General features: G+C 39.9%; 1 protein-coding gene across 1 annotated transcript in view; it reads left to right on the top strand.

The window, feature by feature from the left end:
* Positions 1–22,810, top strand: part of ccbe1 (collagen and calcium binding EGF domains 1) — a 171,345-nt gene that overhangs the window by 104,532 nt on the left and 44,003 nt on the right. Inside the window, exon 3 of the mRNA XM_060935342.1 lies at positions 13,065–13,117. Within this exon, the coding sequence (XP_060791325.1) occupies positions 13,065–13,117 (53 nt within the window). The remainder of the gene's footprint in view (positions 1–13,064; positions 13,118–22,810) is intronic.

The raw sequence follows: 22,810 nt of genomic DNA, 5'->3' as shown, positions 1-22,810 counted from the left end.
TTGAGAATCTACAAATGTTGTGCTTTTTGGTACTCAGCACCTTAAGTTTAATTTCAGTGGTTTGTTAACTCCACAATGTTTTTAATAAATATAAATACTGTGTGTTCTAGCCAATTAAGAGCTAATACATGAATTATAATAAATACTATGAATGCTTTGACCTTACTCTTTTTTCCCCCACAATCATAATCTTTAACCCTACAAAATTGCGATGTTGATTTCACCAAACTTGAGTGACTTGGATAAAAATAATCCATTCTCAATCTTGCCACTGTGGTTTACATAAAAATTTGAGGGCTATGAATCAGATGGGATTTGCCATTATTCACCCTAAAATTGATTAGAATGCAGGAAATTGCATCTAAGAAATATAAAATTTTCTGGGGGAGGGCCCCCAGACCCCCCGTCCAAATAATGTCCTCCTTTTTGGTGTTATAGAAATGGTCACCCTACCACAGGAGGTTACTGGTAAATAGCTCCAGTTACCTCAGAAGGTTATTGCTAAATAGCTAATGTTACCACAGTTGGCTACTGCTAAATAGCTAAAGTTTCCTCAGGATATTACTGCTAGCTAATGTTCCCAAAGAAAGGTACTGCTAAATAGCTAAAGTTAACACAGTTGTTTACTGTTAGCTTTTTGGTTATTTTTATAGCTAATGTTACACAAAATCTGTGCTTAGGTTTGCTACTCTGAAAGCAATTACACATTTCTTTATCTGTTTTTAAGACATTTAAATTAATCAATGAGTGTTTAGTAGAACAGGCAGAAAGATGAAATGTTGTTTGCAAGGTTAACACTAGCCAGTGTTTGTTGCTAGTTATTGTTAGAAAGCTAAAAGTCAGTAAATGTAGCTAAAATCACCTCAGTAGTTTACTGCTACCTCGCTAATATTATGTCGAGATTACTGCAAGCTTTATGGTGCTCTTTTCAAGCAAATGTCACATATTTAAAAAAAAAATCTGTGGATAACTTTGTATGTATAGTTTCTTATCTGTTTTTAAAAGCTGTAAATAAGCCGATGAATGAATAGCAGCAAGGATAACACTAGCCAGTGGTGTTGGTAGTTCATGCTAGCGAGATAAGTCAGTAAATGTAGCTGAAGTTACCTTAGGAGTTTAGAGCTAGCTAATTTTATCTGAGGAGATAATGATAAAAACACAACAAATAAACAAATATAGTGTTTGATCAAGAAGTGATATATATAGTTTTTCTTAATTTGTTGTGTCTTTGTGATGGCATTTGTAAATGCCTCAATAACCATACATTCATATGCCGTAGCTAAAACAAACAGAAACACGTGGCATGAACGCTGTATGCAATATGATTGTGATTAACAGCATTTGATCAATTTCCAGAGATGCTTTGGATCAGCATGAGTGTGTAGCGTGTGTGTGTGTGTGTGTGTGTGTGTGTGTGTGTGTGTAGAGACATGAATCAGCTCCTTGGTGACGTGTTTATTTATCAAAAACACTCGAGCAGTTGCTCTGTAATGCAGATACACACCATAACAAAGAGACAAGATGGACACAACAGATATATCAGTGCAGTGTATAAATCCAGCTCTGTGTATGTTAGCATTTAATAATGTCACGCTAAAGCATATAACCAGTTACGGGAAATCAAGGTGCAGTTTCCATTTTATCCAGAGCACATTTCTTAGGCTGGGGTTGATTCTGCTCGCCGTTACTTGGACAGCAAAGCAGGTGACAGGAAGAAAGAAATAAACAAACGGCTGGGTGAACGTCTCAGCAGACACAGAAGATCTGAACAACAATAATTACATGATAATGACAACCACTGCTTTTTAACCAAAACACGTTGACAATAAAAGTGTGGGGTTTTTTAATGGAACTTGAGAAATCAAGTCTTCTTGTTTTTTGTTTCCTTGTTTTAACTTTTTTTATAACTTTACCTCGGATAAATGTTTATCCCTCGTGTTTTTTTCCTCCCCAAGCTACAATTATGCGCAAATAAAGATGCTTTCTGAACATGTCGGTGTTAAACAGTGTTACTGTCGCTTGTAGTTTTTCTCTGGTGGGTGTAGAGCAAGCGCTACTATCTCCGGTTGAGGGCGTGGCCTGTTTTTAGTTTTGTTGAGTTCTGTTGATAGCAACTATATAGCATTTAGCTTCTAAGCCTAGCTAGTCAAACACATTAAATAATGTTACGTTACATTTTCGGCTTTGTACTAGCTTTATTTTCAGATTAGCGCAACAAAGCAAGCTAACTGTCCTAGCTACATACTGTACATTCACTGTACTTCCTTCTAAGCTCTACTTTTCACCGTAATGTCTCTATACACATGCAGGATAAGGTGCAACTGCAGTTATAATAAATGTGAACTAACTGCAGACAGGAACTAAATAAATGCCATAGGATTGGGTCGCGGAATCATTTGTCTAAGATATTGCTTTACTTTGCATGGAATTAAGAAAATCTCAGTTTAAAAGTGACTTGTTGCACTTGTTCCTTGTCAATTATCGATGCTGAGTTTATGATGGAGGCTAATGCTTCATCTTACTAGCTAGATAGCATGCAGGTATTTTTTTTATTTTTATTTTTTACAGGATATGTACCAAAAAACCCAGAATGACTGCAGGAATAGCACAAAACTATCAGGAATATAAACTTTTCCCTCAGATATGTTGATTAATCAAGAAGAAAATATTCAGTTTGAGTAAAAAACACCATGATTATACTTAGCAGTAACAGTAAAACTGAATTTCATTGAGCTCTGCAGAATGTTGTGTAACTCCTTGTGTTGTAGGACTCAAGACCGGTCTCAAGACCACTTTTTGAAGGTCTCGGTCTCGTCTCGGAATCGACTGCATTTTTATTCGGTCTTGTCTACACTGTCAGAAACTGGGGTACAGTAGGAGTCCATTTCTGTCCCCCAAGGTACAATCTACACTAATGTACCCGCTGGGGCTCATTATTGGACCTCAAGGTAATTATGTGTACCTTTTTAGGGCCAAAAAGGTACATATATGTTCCTTCGCATTATTTAAAGGGTACAGATAAGTACCTTAGAGAGTACTGCACCAGTGACAAGCTGTTGTACCCCAAAGGTACAATAATGTACTTTATTTTCTGAGAGTGTAGGTCTCAGACATAGAGACTCAGGATTTTATTTCAAGACCAGTCAAGATCACAGCTGTGGGGATTTCACTAAATTGCCTGTATATTGTCTGATTTATTTGTTAACATCATTACTGAGCTTGGATGTAAAACTTCCTGCTTCAAATGCAACCAATAACGTGACTCATTGCTAATTCAAAAATGTCTCTTCCTGTTTGCGGCCACCACCCCTCCCCCACCCCAATTCACACCCACTGGTCTGGTTCTGGCCTTGACTCAGTCTTGCCCTGCCTTGATCTTGGTCTTGACTTGGTCTCAATACTTCAAAGTATTGGTCTTGTCTTGGTCTCGATACATTCTAGTCTTGGTTTGATCTCGGTTTAGGTGGTCTTGACTCCAACACTAGTAACACCTCAGCTCAATCAGCATTGTCAGAAAATTTAGAACGTTCTAAAACACACAGATGAATACACAACCACAATTAAATGCACTATTAGTAGAGTGTATACTTCTGAACAGTGTGTGTGTGTGTGTCTTGTTTTTCTCTTGCACAGATTTACAGCTAGCTCACATCACCACATGTGTATTAGATCTCCGATACCTTCCATATTTATGTGTTTTTGATGGACGGTTTGTGACCTTCAGTCATCCCAAGCCACTGTGTGACACACACATCCATCATCTCCTCACACTTTGAAAGATTTGTGTCTCTCCTGGGCTCTTCATGTTCCTTGCACTTTCCCCACTGTAGCAGTGTGTTAGAGCTCTGTGCTGCTGCTGTTGTTAATTTTTTATACTTTCCATACATCGTACATTCTTTAATCAATCCCAGATTCTTTGGAAGCAATGGAGAAAGTTAGCACAAGCTGAGTATAATCTATAAAAAAACAAAAAAAACAATAATATTATTCGCCATTGTCAGCAGTGTTTTAATTAGTTATTGTTTCTATAGCAACAGCTATTTCACAGGGATGTGTACGGCGGACACTCCACGTAAACAGACTACAAAAAGGTGTTACTAATGTTTGTTTATTGAACCTTCATGGAAGGAGTCTCCAGTGTCAGCGCCGTGTTACAGTCAGGACAAAAGAGTTTAAACTTCTTACACAATTTCGCTATAACATTAAAAGTTGCATTTTTGTCTTATTAACCTTAAGAGAAAAAAGAGAGACTGCTGAGGGACCGACTGTTTGTGTTTTATGGCTCTCAGATGCAGTTCTACATTTGGTGCTGATCCGTACTAGTTGTCTGGCTTGCTAGCTTATTTAAGAGCATGATAACATAGTCTTGCTAACTTTAGCAAACAGTTACCTAGTATTTATGTCAATGACTGACAACAGTGTAAATTTACTCCGCTAGGTAGTTGGTACGGGAACTAGTTAGCCTGCTAGGCGTTTTTTTTTTTCGTTTCCGTTTCCGGTTGAGAGTACGTCGTGCGCGTTCTGGCTGCCGCTTCTCACCAGAGCTTTTTTATTTTATTTTATTTCTTTTTCTATTTTTTTTTCTGTGTGTTTGTGTAGTTTGATGTTTGTTTGAGTGTTTTGTCCTTCGGTTATGGTGTAGCTCCGGACCCAGTTTTGGGCGTCGGTTCCCTCCAGGCCTTGGTTCGCCATGGGCAATGCCTGCGCTCCCAGCTGTGGACTGCAGTGAGCTCGTTGCTCATTTTACATCGTGGTTGTCCAGCGCTCTGCGCTTTAACGCTTGGCGTGATGTTCTGAGCGATGTTGTTCGGTGGTGTCGCGGCGGCTGTGCAGGCGGTTTGGGACACACCAGCGCTCTGCGTGGCGGAGCTTCTCTGCTCGCTTTGTGGATCCACGGCGTGGTGTTCGAGTGATGTTGCTGACGGCGTCACGGCGGCGGTGCTGGAGATGTGGGACTTGTTTTCCTGCGCCTTTTGGTGGGACTGTGGCTGCTACACCACGGGAATTACATCCTGACCCCTACTTGGTGGACTTTTTACTTTTTATTTATTTATTTTTTTATTATCTTTTTTTTCTTTCCTTGTCTATAATTGTAAAGCGTCCTTGGGTTTTTTGAAAGGCGCTATATAAATTTAACTTATTATTATTATTATTATTATTACAACTCCGTCCGCTTGTTAAGCCGTGACGTAATAAGTGTATTTCCAGGGCTAAGCTGCATCTTATCAATATACTGCAGTAATGTGTCTGTCGTTGTTTGAATAGATCTTTAAAGAAACTATGCAGTTGATGGAAATGAAGGAAAATGTTTAGTCACTTTTAGCACTTAGAAAATGTTGTATCTCTAAAAGGAATTTTAAAATGAAGAACAAAGAGGCAAGAGGGCGGGACAAACAATGGTGATCAGTGATTGGTTGGAGGGTGGGACCCTGGTTATTAGTGTTTGGTCACAAATGCAAGTCAGGTGTTTCACTGTGAATTGAATGAAGCTGATTTCTAAACTCGTACAGCAGTGAGTTATATAATATCGAATTCAGGACAGTAACTAACGTGTGCTGAAAAGTCACTAGATTTGTCTGTAGGATTTTTTTTTTAATTAAAGTTGATAAAAATACACCAAATCTAGCAACAAAGTCTCTACGTTGGCAACAATGAAGGGAGTTTAGGCTCATAAATGGCTAATGACATCACATTTAACAATCAGTTAAAGTGTTGAAGGAAACAAAGAAATTGTTTCAGAGATCATTCTTCATTCCTGTTGATAATTACAAACACTTCAGAGGAAAGTCATGAGGAAACGATACAATTCAGGGAGAACAATGATGATCATTTATCTTCTGATGCGTTTCATAACACCATCATTATGATGTCATGCATCCATATGTCTGTACTATAACACAATACACTTTCAGGATGCTGTGTTTAATGAAGAAGGTGAACGAGTGGTGGGTCAGTCCTGGGCTCCACTGATGGCGGAGTTTAACAAAACCTTTTACACACACACTTCTGAAATGTTCTTCATTAACATTTACAGACACTCCAGTGTGAAAGAGGTGAAATGTGTGTAATTATACTCGAGAGCCACCTGCTCACTGATTTATTTTATGGATTCCGATTAAAAGCCTGACTGTAAAACAACATCATTAACCAATGATCAGTGTGCTTTCATTTCCTCCAGCTGCTCTGTTCTGGATTATTAAACCTGAGTCTGTTTCTCCTTTGTGTGTGTGTGTGTGTGTGTGTGTGTGTGTGTGTGTGTGTGAGAGAGAGAGAGAGAGAAAGAGAGAGAGAGAGAGAAAGTCTGTGACCTAGCCTATATGATGTATTATTATTATTGCACTACTTGTAAACCTAAAAAGTCGTAGCAAAATAATGAGTAGAAAAGTAATAAAACCACACTGTGTGGTCATGTTTACTGTGTCCTCGTGTGTTTACGTGTGTTTATTTTATAGAATTATTTATAGTTTCTAATTATTTTTCAGTTTTTTTTTTTACTACAAGCTTTCCTTCCAAAATCAAACAGAAAACATTTGTAGAATAATGATTAGCATTAGTTTATGAGATCGTTGCTGACTTTAACGTGAGACCTCACAGGTGTGTGTGTGTGTGTGTGTGTGTGTGTGTGTGTGTGTGTGTGTGTGTGTGTGTGTGTGAGATGATGACTCCCAGTATATCTCTTAATCTCTTAGCACGTTTTCACTTGTTGTTCCTGATGCCATGAACTGTACTGTGAATATTGAACAATGGATTGTGGGCGGGGCTAAGAATACCGCAGGCCATTGATTGGTCAGTTTTTACGCAATCGTCCTGATTGATGTCTTTGGTGCAAATCGGACAGTACGGCAATAGTGCAGCTGCAAAATATGTCTGTGATTAAAGTATTAGCACTCTTGCTCGAAAGCATAATGTGTTATTAACTATTATTTGTACTTACTTTGATTTAAAAACAAACAAACAAAAAAACATGTCCGCCGTCTTCCTCTGAGGCCGAAACCAAAATGGCTTCCTGGCTTCCTCTTCAGTGCAGTTGCTCACTACATCGGGTGTAATATTATATCCAGTAGATCTGGCTGGCCAAAAATGTGCAACTTCCTTTTCATTGTTGTTGTATTTTAGCATCACATGAAAAAGTTTGCACTCCTCAGTGTCTCTTTTTTCAGTACGGTTAAAGTATTGGCACCCTTGTGTGAAAGCAGAATTCTGCGTTTAATATAGTACTCAAAATGTCCGTTATCTTTAACTGAGGCCGAATCCAAAATGGCTTCCTATTCATTATGTTGTTATAGATCCTACGCAGATCACAGAACTTTCATTTGAGAAAATTTGTCATAGTTTTGCATCATCTGAAAATGTTTGCACTCCGAATCATGTCAGTTTTCACTCTGATTAAAGTATTGGCACCCTCACAGCACCAGGATGTGTCGATGATGCTTCCATGACCAGAGCAGAATCATAAGAAAGAACTCTGTGTTTATAGTCAGGGTATTATGGTAATGCTTATCTGTTCAGTGAGTTTACGGTTGTAGTCAGGTTTTACATCCAGCCACAACACACCTGTGTGGTAGCCTGCGACTGGTTACATGGCCAGGACTGATTTATTTCACCATGAGACTCAGTGGATGTGTTGAAGGTTTGAAAAGTTAAAGGTTTGAAAAGTTAAAACAGCATGTCACACACTTTAATTTCTTGCACTGAGCAGGATGTGAGTCTGACAGGCTTCTGAACAGGAGGATCAGGTGGAACACAGATTTATAACGTTATGTGACACACCCTTTGTGTGTGTGTGTGTGTGTGTGATTTATGATTTTTGACTTGCAGGAACGTCAGGACTCATAAAACAGTCCCATAACTTCCCCCTAAATATCAGACCACCAAAGCAGTTACAGTTTATATCGTCTCATGATAAATCCACACCCTGAGCGATCTTTTTCAATCGTAACCAAGGACAAAAACACAACACACATAATCACAGACACTTTAACATTTGCACACTTTTAGATTACGCTCACAAATCCTGACCAATAATCACAAATTCTCACAGGATTTCTCTTCAACAAATGTGACTGCAGCTCAAAACACACATGGCAGAAACCTGGTCTTTTCTGATTCGTGGAATTAATTAATAAATAAATTAATAATTTAATCCATAAAATAATGCAGATGTTTTTGTTAATTTGATGCTAAAGAAAACAGTGCAGCGTTTGAGCACTGGTCTGCTAGATCACTTTAAATTAATTTAGAATTTTATCCATAAAAGTTCTGTCTTATTTATGTGTCATATTCATGCATTTAACATTGTCCTTGAATAAAAATGTCGGAATAACTAACGCAACTGGCGTTTTACTCAGGCTCCGCCCACCCCACGTGCATAACAGTTGCATAACTTCTGAAGAGTGTTTAAGTTTGAGGTCTGTAATAAATCCTCAGTGTGTCCTTAACTCCGCTCTGTTTGTGTTTATGAGAGCTTGTTGAGATGATCTGAATGTACTGGAGCAGTTTTTCTCAACTGGTGGGTCGCGAGCTCTTTAGGATTGTGTCATGGACTGCTGGGAAGAAAAAAAAATGTTGCTAAATGCAAATGATAAAATATAATAACAATGGAAAGTCTGGATCTTCTTACTGACTCGGATCTTTGAATCTTGTTGAGTAAAATGAACGAATCTTTTTTCGAATGATTCGTTCCTTTTATATATTAATTGGAACTAGTTTATCGCTCTAGCCACCCTTTATGGTTCTCAGACACAAAGAGCTACATGTTTTGCTTTACTTGGTTTAAGAATAATACACAAGTTCACCTTGTTAAGTTCTTAAGCAACCTTTTGGACCAAAGCATGTTGAGTTTTTCAGTTGAAACTTCAGTTGACTGCTTACTACAAGCTCAGTTGCTTGTACGAGAGCGCTGCTAATATCAATAAAAACATCATTCCATTGATTGTGTGATCACTATTCGCTTTAGCCCACCTGCTCACTGAAGACCCGTAGTGTATGAACTCGTTCCAATGGAAAGGCATTAAACATCCCTTCAGTAGCTACATTACACACAGCTAGCTAGCTATGGAAATGTTCTGTTTGACCAGCTAACGTTAGCAAGCTCTCGTCTCATATATAGTAATAGCACTGGTCATGTGACTGATGTAAGCAGTGAATAATGAACGAGAAACTCAGACCTGAAAGACTGAATGATGATTCATGAATGAATCTGCTGTCCCTACTCTGAGAACATGCAGTAGTCATGTGACAAGTTTACGAGAGTCTCATACCAGTTCATTAACGAAGCTGAATTTGAGTGAAAATGAACGAATCACTCACTGAGACGAGTCAAACAAAGATTTAGTTCAAAATGAATGAATCGTTCATGAGCAACTCGTATTTTTTTTATCAGTTTGTTCTAATGCTGTCCTCCTGGTTGCGTGTGAAGTCCAGATTTCGGTACAGTGGAGATTTATCCAGGATGATTTATTGTAAAACGGCAGGCCAGATTGGCGGAACTGTGTATTCTCGTCTGTTATAATCATTACAGTTTGGGGGAATTCCTCAGACTGTAGCGTGAGATTCCTCTCAACTATACACTGCGTTCACATTACAGAAATCTGTCAGTAATTTGTCAGAAATCTTATTGGTTTAACTGAGAAGTTCAGTGTAAAAGATAATATTACATTTACATAGATGTTCACATTGCAGTTTACACAGGGATAAGAATATTACAGTTGGAGTCTGAAGTTTACAAACCCAATCATGAATGTCAAGGCAATTCTGGGCTTTCAGTGAAACCTTCAGAAAACCACAAATAAATTCAAACTTGTGCATAAAACTAACTTGCATAAAATCTCAAACGCTGCTTATCACACTGTCGTTGAAGTTGCGCCACCATGTCACGTACATACGTAGAGAAAATAGTCACATGTTGCTGAGGTGAGTGAAATTCTTATGTTACAGATCATTGATAATAACACAGTGATTTCAAATAAGAATACATAGTCATAGATCAGGGGACAAAATAAATGTAAATGGAAAATGTGTACAAAATAAATAAGCAGCAGAAATGTATATTACAATGCACTGTATAACCTCAATTCCAAAAAAGTTGGGACACCGTGTAAAACATAAATAAAAACAGAATGTGAAGATTTGCAAATCATGGAAACCCTATATTTCATTGAAAATAGTCCAAAGACAACACATCAAACGTTGAAACTGAGAAATTTTATTGTTTTTTGAAAAATATTTGTTCATTTTGAATTTGATGTCAGCAACAAGTTTCAGAAAAGTTGGTACAGGGGCAACAAAAGACTGAAAAAGTTGTTTAATGCTACAAAAAAAAATTATTTGGTTAATTGGCAACAGGTCAGTAACATGACTGGGTATAAAAAGACCATCCCAGAAAGGCGGAGTCTCTCAGAATTAAAAATGGGGCGGGGCTCACCGCTCTGTGAAAGACTGCGTGGGCAAACAGTGCAACAATTTAAGAATAACGTAACATTTTTAATGTAAAACTGCAAAGAATTTGGGGATCACATCATCTATGGTCCATAATATCATTAAAAGATTCAGAGAATCTGGAGAAATCTCTGTATGCAAGAGACAAGGCTGAAAACTGACACTGGATGCCTGTGATCTTCAGACCCTCAGGAGACACTGCATTAAAAGCAGACACGTGTCTGTAGTGGAAATCACTGTATGGGCTCAGGAACACTTCAGAAAACCATCGTCTGTGAAAACACTTCATTACTGCATCCACAAACGCAAGTTAAAACCATATAAGCAATATCCAGAAACCCCGCCCCCTTCTCTGGGCGCAAGCTCTTTTACGATGGACTGAGGCGAAGTGGAAAACCGTCCCAAGGTCTGACGAATCAAAAGTAGAAATTCTTTTTAGAAATCATGGACCCCACGTCCTCCAGGCTAAAAAGGAGAGGGACCATCCGGCTTGTTATCAGTGCACAGCCCCAAAGCCAGCATCTGTGATGGTATGAGGGTGCATTAGTGCACATAATATGGGTAGCTTGTACATCTGGGAAGGCATCATTAATGCTGAATGATATAAACATGTTTCAGAGCAATATGCTGCCATCCAGACAAAATATTTTTCAGGGAAGGCCTTCCTTCTTTCAGCAAGACAAAACAGCTTTCTGCACATATTAAAACTGCATGGCTCCATAGTAAAAGAGTCCAGGTGCTAAACTGGCCTGCTGCAGTCCAGACCTGTCTCCTATTTAAAACATTTGGTGCATTATGAAGCGCAAAATATGACAAAGGAGACCCCGAATATTTCATGTTGAGCAACTGAAATTGTATATCAGGCAAGAACAGGACAACATTCCTCTTTCAAAACTACAGCAGCTGGTCTCCTCAGTTCCCAAACATTTACAGAGTGTTGTTAAAAGTAGAGGTGATGCAACACGGTCGTAAACACGCCCCTGTCCCAACTTTTTTGAAACATGTTGCTGACAGCAAAATTCAAAATGAGCATATATTTTTCAAAAACAAACAATCAAATTTCTCAGTTTCAACATTTGATATGTTGTCTTTGTACTGTTTTCAATGAAATATCGGGTTTCCATGATTTGCAAATCATCACATTCTGTTTTTATTTACAATTTACGCAGCGTTCCAACTTTTTTGGAACTGGGGTTGTATAAGTGAGAACAGGAAAGTGTTTCATGAACATTCTACAATATTCAGTGTAATCATAAACAGATAAAGTACAATTAATTGTTCTTTCAAAAAAAAAATTTTAATGCTATTCAGTAGCACATTGCTGTGGTTTATAAGAGAAATAAACCACTTCAGGACATGCTGTTATTGGAAAATAATCAACCTCAGGATGATAAGAGAATTTTTGCTTCATCACATCAACCTGTTGATTTATTTTTTATCACATCAGCATGAACATGAGCGTTTTATTAATAACTTCTATAATAATTCTACAACAAATACACTCTGCATGTATCTGATTGGGGTTTTTTTCTAAGCAGACGGAATTTCAGAGATAATTTTGCTATGAGAAAATCTGTTCTCATAAAACCCAATGGAGTGTTGTAAAATTATTGGATCAGTGTTGCATTGTATAAAAGTGAGTCAGAACAGGATCTGGCCAACACACACACACACACACACACACACACACACACACACACACACACACACACACACAGAGAGAGAAAGAAACGTAAGAATATTTCTGCTAATTTCAGGTCAAAATGTCAGCACTCGAGTTTAAAACTGATCTTTGTGTTACACAAATGATGTTCAGCTCAGTGCTCTGAGAGTAAGAAGTGTTATAAATCAGGAATAAAACACTCCGTGTCATGCTGGGATAGGAAAATAATCACTGGTGCAGTGGTGTGATTAAGCGGAGTCACCCTGAAGTTGATTATTTTCCTATTAGAGCATGTCCTGAAGTAATTTTTTTCTTCCTTTTAGTTTATACAACACCAGTTTATCAACATTTATAATGCTATATTTATTAAAGAACCGCATGTCGTAATGTTTATCCGTTTATAGTTACGTAAACGTTCCTGTTAGTTCCTGTTCTCACCGACATTATAGCAGCTATAAACGCTCGTTCTCTCACCAGCTGCTCTTTATTCTCTCTCTCTCTCTCTCTCGATGTTAATAAAAGCACCCTGTCACCTTACTGAATCCAACTCCTCCATCCTGAAGATGTCAGAAAACCTAAAGTTACAGCTTTACACCTCTCTGACTTCAGAGACTCCTCCCATAAATGTGAAATAAACATCTCCGTACAGAATCAGTGATTGCACGCGCTCCTTTAATCCGTTTGTGTGGAATGAGCTGTTGTGATTAGAATGAGAGGATTAATGACGTATAAACCTGTGATTTGCGGCTGCGCGACTCGAGAAAAGGGAAAGAAATTGTAATATTTGATGAATTGCTGTGGAAAAAGAGGAAAAACATTTCATCTTAAACTCTGCCTCATAACATAACATCACATCACATCACTGTTGATTATTTTCCTATAACAGCAGGACACGGAGTGTTTTGTTTTTTTTAATCCTCCCTTATTTTCACTTTTTTTTTCTTTTTTTTCCCATGCGTTTTAGGAAGAAATGCTGTGGAGGCTTTAAGTTTGTCCTGGGACAGTGTATTCCTGAAGGTATGAACTCTGTCTCACTTCACCTGTCTCTCTCTCTCTCTCTCTCTGTCTTGTTGACTCTCTCTTCCTTTCTGTCTCTGTCTCTCTGTCTCGTTGACTCTTCCTTTCTCTCTCTCTCTTCCTTTCTGTCTGTCTCTGTCTTGCTGATTCTTCTTTTCTCTCTCTGTCACTCTCTCTCGCTCTTCCTTTCTCTGTCTGTCTCTCTCTCTTCCTTTCTCTCTCTCTCACACACACACTCTTCCTTTCTCTCTGTCTCTCCCTCTGTCTCTCTGTCCCTCTCTCACTCTTCCTCTCTCTCTCTCTCTCTCTCTCTCTCTCTCTCTCCTTCTTTTGTGCTTTACTTCAGGTTTATTTCTTTCTTCCCCTCTTTCTCCATCTGTTGCTCAGCCTTTTTTCCTCTCATCCCTTTAACTCTGGTTTCTTTCTTTCTTTCTTTCTTTCTTTCTTTCTTTCTTTCTTTCTTTCTTTCTTTCTTTCTTTCTTTCTTTCTTTCTTTCTTTCTGTGTAATTAACGTCAGGTTTTGTTCAGTAATTAAAGCTCTCTAAACAATCAGACACACAGAGGAGCTGTGTGAATCTCTTCAGATTCTGTTTGGAAGTTTTTGAGATTTTGAAACCACTAACAGGATTTTAGTCATAAATGTCAGAGGAAAACCTCGTCTTCTGGCTCACCGAGTCGCACGATGAACAGTTTACCGTATGCGTGTTTGTGTGGAGTGTGTTATGTGTCACTATGAGGTAGTTTAGTGGTTATTTTCCATGTGATTGAGCTGAACTGATGTTTCCTCATCTGCCCTTTCTGATGAGAAACACAGAACCTCCGGAACGTCTGATCAAATCGAAACATCTCCATTTCCCCCTTTCCTTTTTCTCTTTGTGGAATAAATCAATAAAGAACTTGACAATGATCAAAAACACGCCTTATTAAAACTTTCAGGAAGGAAAATAGATCTGGATTTCCGTTTGTAACATTAAGTCATTGTGGTTTTCTACAAACGGCTGTCTGATGAAGGCACCTTATCAGTGCAACATCTGACTTGAATTTTTTTTCTCTCGAGAAATCTGGACACTCGTTCAGTGCTGGAACACGGAATGAAACGGAGATTATGAGGAAAAATGAAGCTAAATGTTTATGACACGTTTGCAATAAATAGTGCAAAATACTTTTTTTTAAATGAAGATTTGCCTTCATATTTGATTTTAGTCTCAGACACTGACAGGTGTGTGTGTGTGTGTGTGTGTGTGTTACGGTTCCATACGTATACAGTTTCATTTACGGTTTCACACGTGGCTCTGCGGTCGCTTTTAGAACCACATGTGAAACAAAAACATACCGAATGGCAGTTAAATAAGGAATAAGATTAAAGAAGTTTTCCACCAACGACATTTGGGAGTCTGCGTAACGATTATTAAAGTCAGGTGCAGTAAACCGTTTGAGACCATTAATCATGAACTGTTGTCTGTTAAGCTCAAACAATTATCTTTAACTGGTACTTCAGTTTTCTTGAAAACAGGCAACAATGTGTTATTCATAATAGCTTTGTGGGAAAATGGAAAGCTGTTTATAAGGGAACAACACAAGGACGTGTTAGTGGTCCTTATCTATTTAATATATTTATCACTGACCTAGAATTTAGTTTGGATAACAACCCCGCCCTTTTTACATACGCCGATGATTCAGCTATCATTGTTCCGGTCTGGGATTATGGACAATGCTGCTTGGACTTGGTTGACCAGTTTCTTGTTTGGTCGAAGGATAATAATATGAATTGCAATCCATCAAAGTGTAAAGAGCTTATTTTCCATAAGAAAGGCTACGGCTGAGATCTGTCTCCTGTTCATAACATTCCACAGTCAGAGCGTTTACATGCACATCCAAATCGAGCTGCTGTCGGTAATCGAGCTAAGGGTCCCAGCAGGGGTGCCAGAGAAATCCAATCCTACATGCACACAAGGAAATCGAGCTATTGTGTGAGGTACATTGTGCACCCGAGCCACAGGTGGTGCTACACGCCCCATCGTGTTGGTACACTTTCGGTTGTCGTCATGAAGAAGAGCTATTCAAGAGTGTAAACAAGGTTATCAGTTCCGTGTCCTCCATTGCGCGTTTTTCTCCCGTCCATGAATTTTAATATATTCAACTCTTTAAGCTGAATGAGCATGAACTCTGTCTCCTCATTGCTCCAGAAGTGGACGTTTCTGCTCGCCATTTTCTCTTCTTCGTTTGTTCCTCCTGACCTCTTCTGCTGCTCGCTACTACTGTTGTCATGCCAACCGAGGCTGTCGTGTTTCCCGCTTGTGGTCTCATCACTCGTCACTTCCGGAAGGGGCAGTGCTGAAGTAAGTAGCTCGACTACGTAGCTCGATAGGGTTTACATGCACTAAGTAGCTCGGCAAAAATCGCATAATCTAGGTCGTGTAGCTCGATTACGAGAAATCAAGTTCGGTTCAATTTCAGCCTAGCTAAGGTGTTTCCATGGCATTTAGAACTTCAATTTCAGTCGAGCAACGGCAGAAATTTGATTTTCTCTATGTGCATGTAAACGCACTCAGTGTGTAGAGCTGCCTGTTCTTGGGATAACATTTCAAGAGAATTGTAAATACATTAAGCAGGTACAGGCTAAGTTAACTAAGGCAAATAAATGTTTGTATGTAATCAGGTCACTCAGAAAGGAAGGTTTTTCTCAGGTAGAGGTAGATCGACTTTTAAATACTTGAGTTTAAACAAAAAATTTTTCTGGATTCTACTTATGGTGCTTCTGATTCAGATCTGACACAAATTCAGAATTTTTTAGATAGATGTTATAAAAAGAAATAGAGCTCAAATAAAGTAAATATTCATCATCTGTTAGAGAAAGCAGATGTTAATATTTTTAAGAAATGTAATTTTGGGAGTCACGTGACCAGCTGGACAAGATGGCAGCCTAGGCTCTCAGCTCCCAGCCCAGCCTCGCCAAATTGTTGTTTTTTTGTGGGATTACCGTTTTTTTACACTGGCGTTTTTTCGGTTGCTTAGAGTTAGCGGATAACAATGACTACGAAAACCAAAAGCAACCGGCAGGATATTGATACCATTGCTGACTCCGTGCTGGAGAAGCAGCAGGCCTACTTTTTTAAAGATTTTTTTGGGGGGGGGGCTTTTTCACCTTTATTGGATAGGACAGTGTAGAGACAGGAAATGAGCAGGAGAGAGAGACAGGGAGGGATCGGGAAATGACCTCGGGTCGGAATCAAACCCGGGTCCCCGGATTTATGGTATGGCACCTTAACCACCTGAGCCACGACGCCCCCAGTGGGCCTACTTTGAGCCGCACCTCGCCCAGATTTAACAGGTGGGGAAAGACAATGATGAGAAGCTAAGTGCTATCCAGGCGGAACTTGCAACACTGACGGCGGGTCTCGGTGCCATCAAATCCGACGTAAATGCACTGAAAACCACGGTCGGAAGCAACACCAGTACACTGGACAGCCACGGTCAAGTGCTACATGCTATGGAGCAGAAGTTAGCCGACTTGGAGGATAGGAACAGAAGGTGCAGTTGCAGTGTTCGCGTCACTGGTCTAGAAGAGGGGCTTGAAGGCTCCAGTGCTGCTCAGTTTCTTGCGCATTCTCTGCCCAAATGGTTCCCTGCTCTTGGTGGTCTGAGGATCCTCTTACTATTAAGGGTTGGAGGATCTGTTTTTCCCCGGATTACAGCGGTTTCAGGGTCAAACGCCGCCAAGCCTTTTGTCAGGTCATGGATTCAGCTCGAGCTAAAGGTCTGGACTTTTTCTTACTGTATCCCACCACTTTGAAAATCAAGGACGACGCTCAATACAAAGCCTTCACCTCCCCCAAAGAAGCGGAGGATTTCCTGAGGTCTGTTCCGACCCCAGGCCCGGAGTCCGCCGCGGGAGGTGATGATAACACACACACCCCCCCCGCCTTGACTGTTAATCCATTTCGGACACTGCTGCTGCTGGAGTCGGCGTTGGTATGGCACTTATTCAGTTACGTGTTCTTTGAGCTGGAGAGACTGTTGGTAGGACTCATATTGTTTATCTTGCTGTTATTCGACATGAAGGACTAACCTTGAAATTGAGACTTTTCAGTCGGTAAGCTGTGGAATAGCCTGTTTTCGACAAATCTCATCTCATTATCTCCAGCCGCTTTATCCTGTTCTACAGGGTCGCAGGCGAGCTGGAGCCTATCCCAGCTGACTACGGGCGAAAGGCGGGGTTCACCCTGGACAAGTCGCCAGGTCATCACAGGCCTGACACATAGACACAGACAACCATTCACACTCACATTCACACCTACGCTCAATTTAGAGTCACCAGTTAACCTAACCTGCATGTCTTTGGACTGTGGGGGAAACCGGAGCACCCGGAGGAAACCCACGCGGACACGGGGAGAACATGCAAACTCCGCACAGAAAGGCTCTCGCCGGCCCCGGGGCTCGAACCCGGACCTTCTTTCTGTGAGGCGACAGCGCTAACCACTACACCACCGTGCCGCCCGTTTTCGACAAATATACTTGGTTAATTATTATCACTATGTTTTAAGTATAACTATCCCTAAACCAGTTATGTTTTATGGGCACTGTGGTGTTCATCCGCCGGGTTGTGAAAAATCGTACAGTTGGACATATATGTTTGTTATTAATCCAGTTAATATTGAACTAAATTACTCCATCTAAAATTAATGTTACTGTTACAGTGATGAGCTGGCCCTTTTCCCATGGCTGCCCCATATCCATCATGGTCACAGACCTAATTTACTATTTACGATTTGTTTATATGTTTTTTTTCTTTTCACCTGTTTTGTATGTTGCGTCTACGTTTTGTGTCTGTTGTGTAATGAGGGACTTTACTTGGGATGCACTTGTACCAGAGTTTATCCAGACAGAGAGTTATGGTGGCATTTTTTATGCAGCTGTACCTGGGACAATTTTGTTAGATTATGGGTGAACTTAAAATATTAGTTTGGAACTGTGGTGGATTGAATGCTCCTCACAAACGTACTAGTACTTTAGGTTTGTTAAAAAGAAAAAATGTTGACATCGCGCTGCTGCAGGAGACTCATTTGCTAAAAGCAGACGCTGGACGTCTTGCTAATAAATTTTTCCATACTATAGCCTTCTCCTCTGCAGATACAAAAACTAAAGGTGTGGCCATTGTAGTGAGACGCAGTTTACCAATTAAAGCACTGACATCTTGGGCAGATGCCAGTGGCGGCTGGTAGTCTTTCAAACAGGGGAGGCTGGTCGGTTACGATATTTCCAGATTTTAAAAGAAAGCACATCAATTTTGCCCATACTCTTGCCTCTGATCTGGCTGATTGTTGGCAGGGTCACAAACTGTGAAATAACAGGTTCTTTTGGCCCATTAGCCTACTGTCCAATATACATGATGGTGGTGTTGGGGGGAGGGGTATATTTTAACATTTTATATTTTAAAATTGTGGCATGTTGTTTAAAAATTGATCATTATTGAAAGCAGCTCTTTGTCAGGAACCTCAGCAGTAACAGCAGAGTGTTCTGGAATAGGCACAAGCACTGACCTTGGGGAGCCAAACATAGAGCTGGGTGCCACACATTTCATTCAATGACACTTTCCCTATATTTTACTTATTTTGACTGAGAAATGTTTTACTGACAATTTTGATAACCCTTCACTTTTAATCCAGGTCTGTAGTGTGAAATGTTCTCGGCTGTGTTTTTGTTTAAAAATGTTTTCCAAATTGTAGCTGTGTTTAATTCATATCCAGAAAAATATATATTCCAATATAATATACTCAGCATAAACATTTTAAATAGATTCTATATTTTTGGTCCATCCATGACATATTACTAAAGTAGCCTATTTACTGTTGTTGATGTGGGTCACTTGCTGTTAGCCAATTCACTTTCTCGTACCAGGAGAGCTGAAAGGAACGAGTATTATTCCCTACCTTTTTCACCAAGTCAGTTTGAGGCGTTGGTCTACCCTGCTCTTTAATTTTAATTTTTTCCTCGAAAGGAAGACTGGCAAATGGCTTCGCCAAAATTAAATCAGCAATGCTTGGCATCCGTGCGCAGCTTTCTTGCTAGCTGACTAGCCCCCTCAAGTTCAAGTTCAGTCACTCAAATAAACGAAATTTCTGGAACTAAGATAGCAAACTTGACAACACTATATTTACACTTTATTTACAATGAAAATCAGGGCTTTGAACCAGAATTTTTTTCCTATTGGTTCGTTCCGAACAGAAACGGAATTTTAACGTTTCCGGTTTTGGGTTCCACCATTAAATAGACGTTCCCAAACCGGTTAGAACAAAAACATTTCGTTCCCGGAACGGTTAATTACGTTCCCTGTCAGCTGTTTAACAAATGGCTATAAAATTGTCTCTGTCTCATCCAGCTTAAGCCAAATGTAGGCTAATTCTATTACAACCTTCATTAAATAAGACAAGAAATAATTCAAAACAATTATTATTTCAAATGTTGGCGATTTGGATTCTCAGTATGTCTTCCCATCTACACAAACAGAAAAAGTGCCAAAAAAGAAAGATAATTCATTTAGTGTGTTACCAAAGGCTAGTCAGGCCCTATACAGGGCTTTCCACAAGCGCCGGCTGCCGGCCATACAGCCGGCACACAATTAAGTCCAGCCGGCTACTTTAATGACTATTATTATTTATTATTTAATGACCCTAGCCCACAGGTTCTAAATATTAATTTTCGATTTTAATAAAATTAAATGTTTATCTAACGGACTGACAATGTCAAACTGAACCGCACTCATTTAAGTTGTGATTCGCGCTGTTTGTACCGATAATAACCACAAATTCCCCGCCGACTTTGTTGATCCGCGGCCCCGACATGCAGTGTGCGCGTGCGCGCACTCGGCGGAGTTTATTTTGTGTTTAACACCCCCCCGGCTGGCTACTTATTTGTCATGGCTGGCTAGTATGAGCCTTAGTGGAAAGCCCTGTATGCATTGATAGGCTAACAGAGGTTAACGTCATTTAATGTTCGCGAGCCTCTCATTAACGTGGACAAATATATTGATATCGTGTTTGAAATTGACGTTTTCGAATAATGATAGACTGCAATATTTACCTCTTATTTAAGATGTGGAGACGTGATAGTAGTCCACCCTCCCGCTCTCTCCATTCAGTCAGCGAACGTCACACAGGAAGTGAACCCCAGCGGGTCATAGAAAGTTGCGCAGGAGAAGAATGACTTTTTTATTTGTAGGCTACGGAAACTTTGAGGAACGAAATAAAAACCGGTATTAACCGGTTACCATTATTTTTAATAAGCGTTTCTGTTCCGGAACATAAAAAATAATAAAGTTTCTGGTTTTGTTTCTGTTCCATGTGAAATAGAAAAAGTTCCCGGTTTTCGTTTTCGTTCCTTGAACCGGTTCAAAGCCCTGATGAAAATATATACAAACTAAAAAAGCTGGTAGAAACCGTATGTAATGAATGAAATCGAAATGTAAGCTGATCTCTTACAATACACCACAGCACTTGCGAATCCGCATGGGACTGAACTGAGATTCACCGCTGCCTGTCTATATTTGAAACGAGCTGTCAATCAAAGAAAATATCCGGCCGCTTTCACCAATCACCAGTCTCCTCGCGGAAACTGCCATGTCCCTCCCATGTGAGGCTGGGAGTCCGTAGGCGGGCGTTTTCGCAGTGTTTGTCCAATAACCGTCTTGCATTTTGAGATTGAAAAGTGCAGAGCTCCCAAATGCCATTGAAGTCCACTGAGGCTGGGAGTCCGTGGGACTCCGTGGGCGGGCATTTTCGCAGTATTTGTCCAATAACCGTCTTGCATTTTGAGATTGAAAAGCACATAGCTCCCAAATGCCATTGAAGTCCACTGAGGCTGGGCTGCATCGCGCTGTCACGAGGGGGAGAAACTCACGCGCACATTAAAGTTATAACGGAATGATTTCGCACTGTAGTGGGTTGAGCACATATATTTCTATGATTCTGGATCTGAAATATCAATGTTATAAGGTCAGCTATAACATAAGCCTAGCGCAATTTATCCTACACGATGTTCGTCATTTTTAGAGGAGGCTGAGCCTCCCTCGTTGTCTTAGAGCAATCGCCCGTGGCAGATGACATGGGTAGAATTGTGATTGCTAATGTGGAATTTAATGGCAGGAAAATAGCGCTCATTGCAGCATATGCTCCTAATGTTTTTGACAGCAGTTTTTACAATTTGCTTACAACTAAAATGTTAGATCTAACAGACTATTCCTTTATTGTGGGTGCCGATTTCAATGCGGTGTGGGACCCAGCTTTTGACAGATCGAATGCAACATCCTCGGGGGAGCAGGGTCTGGCCACAGATGCTCTGAAATCCTGGGCCGACAATTTGGGACTTATAGATATATGGCGATTGATCAACCCTTCTATTAAAGATTTCACTTTTTTCTCCGGTAGACATAAGTCTTTCTCGAGAATAGATTTTCTTTTTGCTTCCCCTCAACTTTTTCAATTTATTAACACAGCAGAGTTGCTTCCGATAGCTCTATCAGACCATAAAGGGGTTTTCTGCTCTGCAACTCTGGGCCGACTAACTAAGCGTGCGGCCAGGTGGCGCTTCAATACTTCGCTGTTAAAAAATGAAGCATTTATTCGTCAATTCATTGTAGGATTTGAGGAATTTGTCAATTTTAATGCTGGTTCTGTGGAGGACCTTAGGGTCCTTTGGGATGCAATAAAGGGCTTCATTAGGAGCAATACAATATTGTTTAGTTCTAATTTACGTAAAACCAGATCCCTTCAGTTGCAAAATCTTGAAGCAGAGTTTACTAGGTTGGATTCTATTTTACAACGTGATTTTACAGAACATGTGGCATTACAGCGTACACTAGTCAAGAAGGAAATCAACAATATTATGAAGCAGCAGTCCGAATTTCAAATTCATAGGACCCGACAACGGTACTATTTTCACGGTGCCAGACTGATCCATCTCTTGGCTATGAGGATTAGGAGCAGTGAGAATTTTTCAGACATCCCAGCTATTAAATCTGCAAATGGCAATATCAGTACTGACCCCAAACAGATAAATGTAATATTCCAAACGTTTTATGGTAATTTACAGTGGGGCAAAAAAGTATTTAGTCAGCCACCAATTGTGCAAGTACTCCCACTTAAAAAGATGAGAGAGGCCTGTAATTTTCATCATAGGTACACTTCAACTATGAGAGACAGAATGGGGGGAAAGAATCCAGGAAATCACATTGTAGGATTTTTAATGAATTAATTGGTAAATTCCTCGGTAAAATAAGTATTTGGTCACCTACAAACAAGCAAGATTTCTGGCTCTCACAGACCTGTAACAACTTCTTTAAGAGGCTCCTCTGTCCTCCACTCGTTACCTGTATTAATGGCACCTGTTTGAACTTGTTATCAGTATAAAAGACACCTGTCCACAACCTCAAACAGCCACACTCCAAACTCCACTATGGCCAAGACCAAAGAGCTGTCAAAGGACACCAGAAACAAAATTGTAGACCTGCACCAGGCTGGGAAGACTGAATCTGCAATAGGTAAGCAGCTTGGTGTGAAGAAATCAACTGTGGGAGCAATTATTAGAAAATGGGAGACATACAAGACCACTGATAATCTCCCTCGATCTGGGGCTCCACGCAAGATCTCACCCCGTGGGCTCAAAATGATCACAAGAACGGTGAGCAAAAATCCCAG

Source organism: Neoarius graeffei, chromosome 12, assembly GCF_027579695.1.
Source record: "Neoarius graeffei isolate fNeoGra1 chromosome 12, fNeoGra1.pri, whole genome shotgun sequence".
Lineage (NCBI taxonomy): Eukaryota > Metazoa > Chordata > Actinopteri > Siluriformes > Ariidae > Neoarius > Neoarius graeffei.
This window is presented reverse-complemented; position numbering and strand designations above follow the sequence as displayed.